This window comes from Pundamilia nyererei, unplaced genomic scaffold, assembly GCF_000239375.1.
Source record: "Pundamilia nyererei isolate P.nyererei 1_Seehausen unplaced genomic scaffold, PunNye1.0 scaffold01218, whole genome shotgun sequence".
NCBI classification, from domain to species: Eukaryota; Metazoa; Chordata; class Actinopteri; order Cichliformes; family Cichlidae; genus Pundamilia; species Pundamilia nyererei.
The window spans coordinates 14,248-15,517 of record NW_005188619.1 but is presented as its reverse complement, the minus strand read 5'-3'; the positions used below and the strand labels follow the sequence as shown (position 1 = coordinate 15,517).

The 1,270-nt window shown below is 38.0% G+C and overlaps 1 protein-coding gene across 1 annotated transcript in view; it reads right to left on the bottom strand.

Moving 5' to 3' along the window:
* Positions 1 to 422: 422 nt before the first annotated feature.
* Positions 423 to 1,270, bottom strand: part of LOC102195209 (zinc finger protein 782-like) — a 2,182-nt gene continuing 1,334 nt past the window's right edge. Inside the window, exon 2 of the mRNA XM_005755327.2 lies at positions 423 to 1,083. Within this exon, the coding sequence (XP_005755384.1) occupies positions 460 to 1,083 (624 nt within the window). The 3' untranslated portion in view covers positions 423 to 459. The remainder of the gene's footprint in view (positions 1,084 to 1,270) is intronic.

The following is a 1,270-nucleotide window of genomic DNA, read 5'->3' as shown; positions in this document are numbered from 1 at the left end:
TATTTTAACACTAAAAGTACTAAAGCTATATGAAAGCAATAATACTACAGCTACAATACTACGAAACATTACGTAACGATACAACTTTGTTAACCATATCAGAAGATTACTGAATGGTTTGGTTTTGTACTTAATTTATGTTTTATTTTATTCCATTTACACCTGACAGAGGAATGAGCTGCTGTAAACCAAAGGCCATTTATACACAAATAATAACAACACTATGATATACCATGAAACTGCCTGAAGATTCAATAACAGCATCATATCGGTTTTCAGGACTTTTTAGTTTCATATCAGTTTTCATGACTTTTTGTTTTTCTTATGATCGTGTAAGCAAAAATCATAACTGAAATTAAAACTTGAATAATGGCTCAGAGCTACTCTTCGGTGCAGTAGAACTGCTAACATGCTAACACAATTTAATGAGCAGACTTGTTCCAAACAGTCAGACTGAACTTACAAGAATAAAATAAAAATACAAACCTCACAGTAACTGCACTTGTAGAGTCTCTTTCTGGTGTGGATCTGTTGGTGTTTTCTCAGGTACTGTGGAGTTTTAAAAGTCTTCTCACACAGGTCACATTGATAAGGTCTCTCCTCAGTGTGGGTAAACATGTGGCTTTGTAAGTGTGTGTCTGTTGTAAAGTATTTGCCACACTGATCACACCAGTACACATCTTCTCCGGTGTGAATGCGTAGGTGTATATTTCGGCTCCGTAGCTGGCTGAAGGTTTTTCCACAGATGTCACAGCTGTATGCCTTAATTCCAGAGTGGGTAACTAGATGTCTCTGTAAGCTGATCTTTTGAGTAAAAGCTTTGCCACACTGATCACAGCTGTAAGTTTTAACTCCACTGTGGATGACTTGGTGTGTTTTTAGGGCTTTCTTCCAGGAAAACGACTTTCCACACAAGTCACAGCTGAACAGTCTCTCTCCAGTGTGGATGAGCTGATGTTGTTTTAGTTCAGACTTCAAAGTAAAATCATTCCCACACTCGTCACAGGTGTATTTTTTCTCTCTCTTTCTTCTGTGAGGTTTGTCGGCCTCCTGAGAGCGCTGACCTCTCGGTCCACGTTGGTCCTGCAGTGACAGAGATACAAACAGAGGCAGTAAGTGAAATGCAGTCATTAAACAAACTGAAGCTTCAAGTAGTATTTATTTATTGTCATTGTCAAGAACAATGAAATTGCGTTTGGGGCTTCCATACAACCCAAAAAAAGAAGAAAATAATAAATACCCCTTAAAACCCAAGTGTACATATTTAACC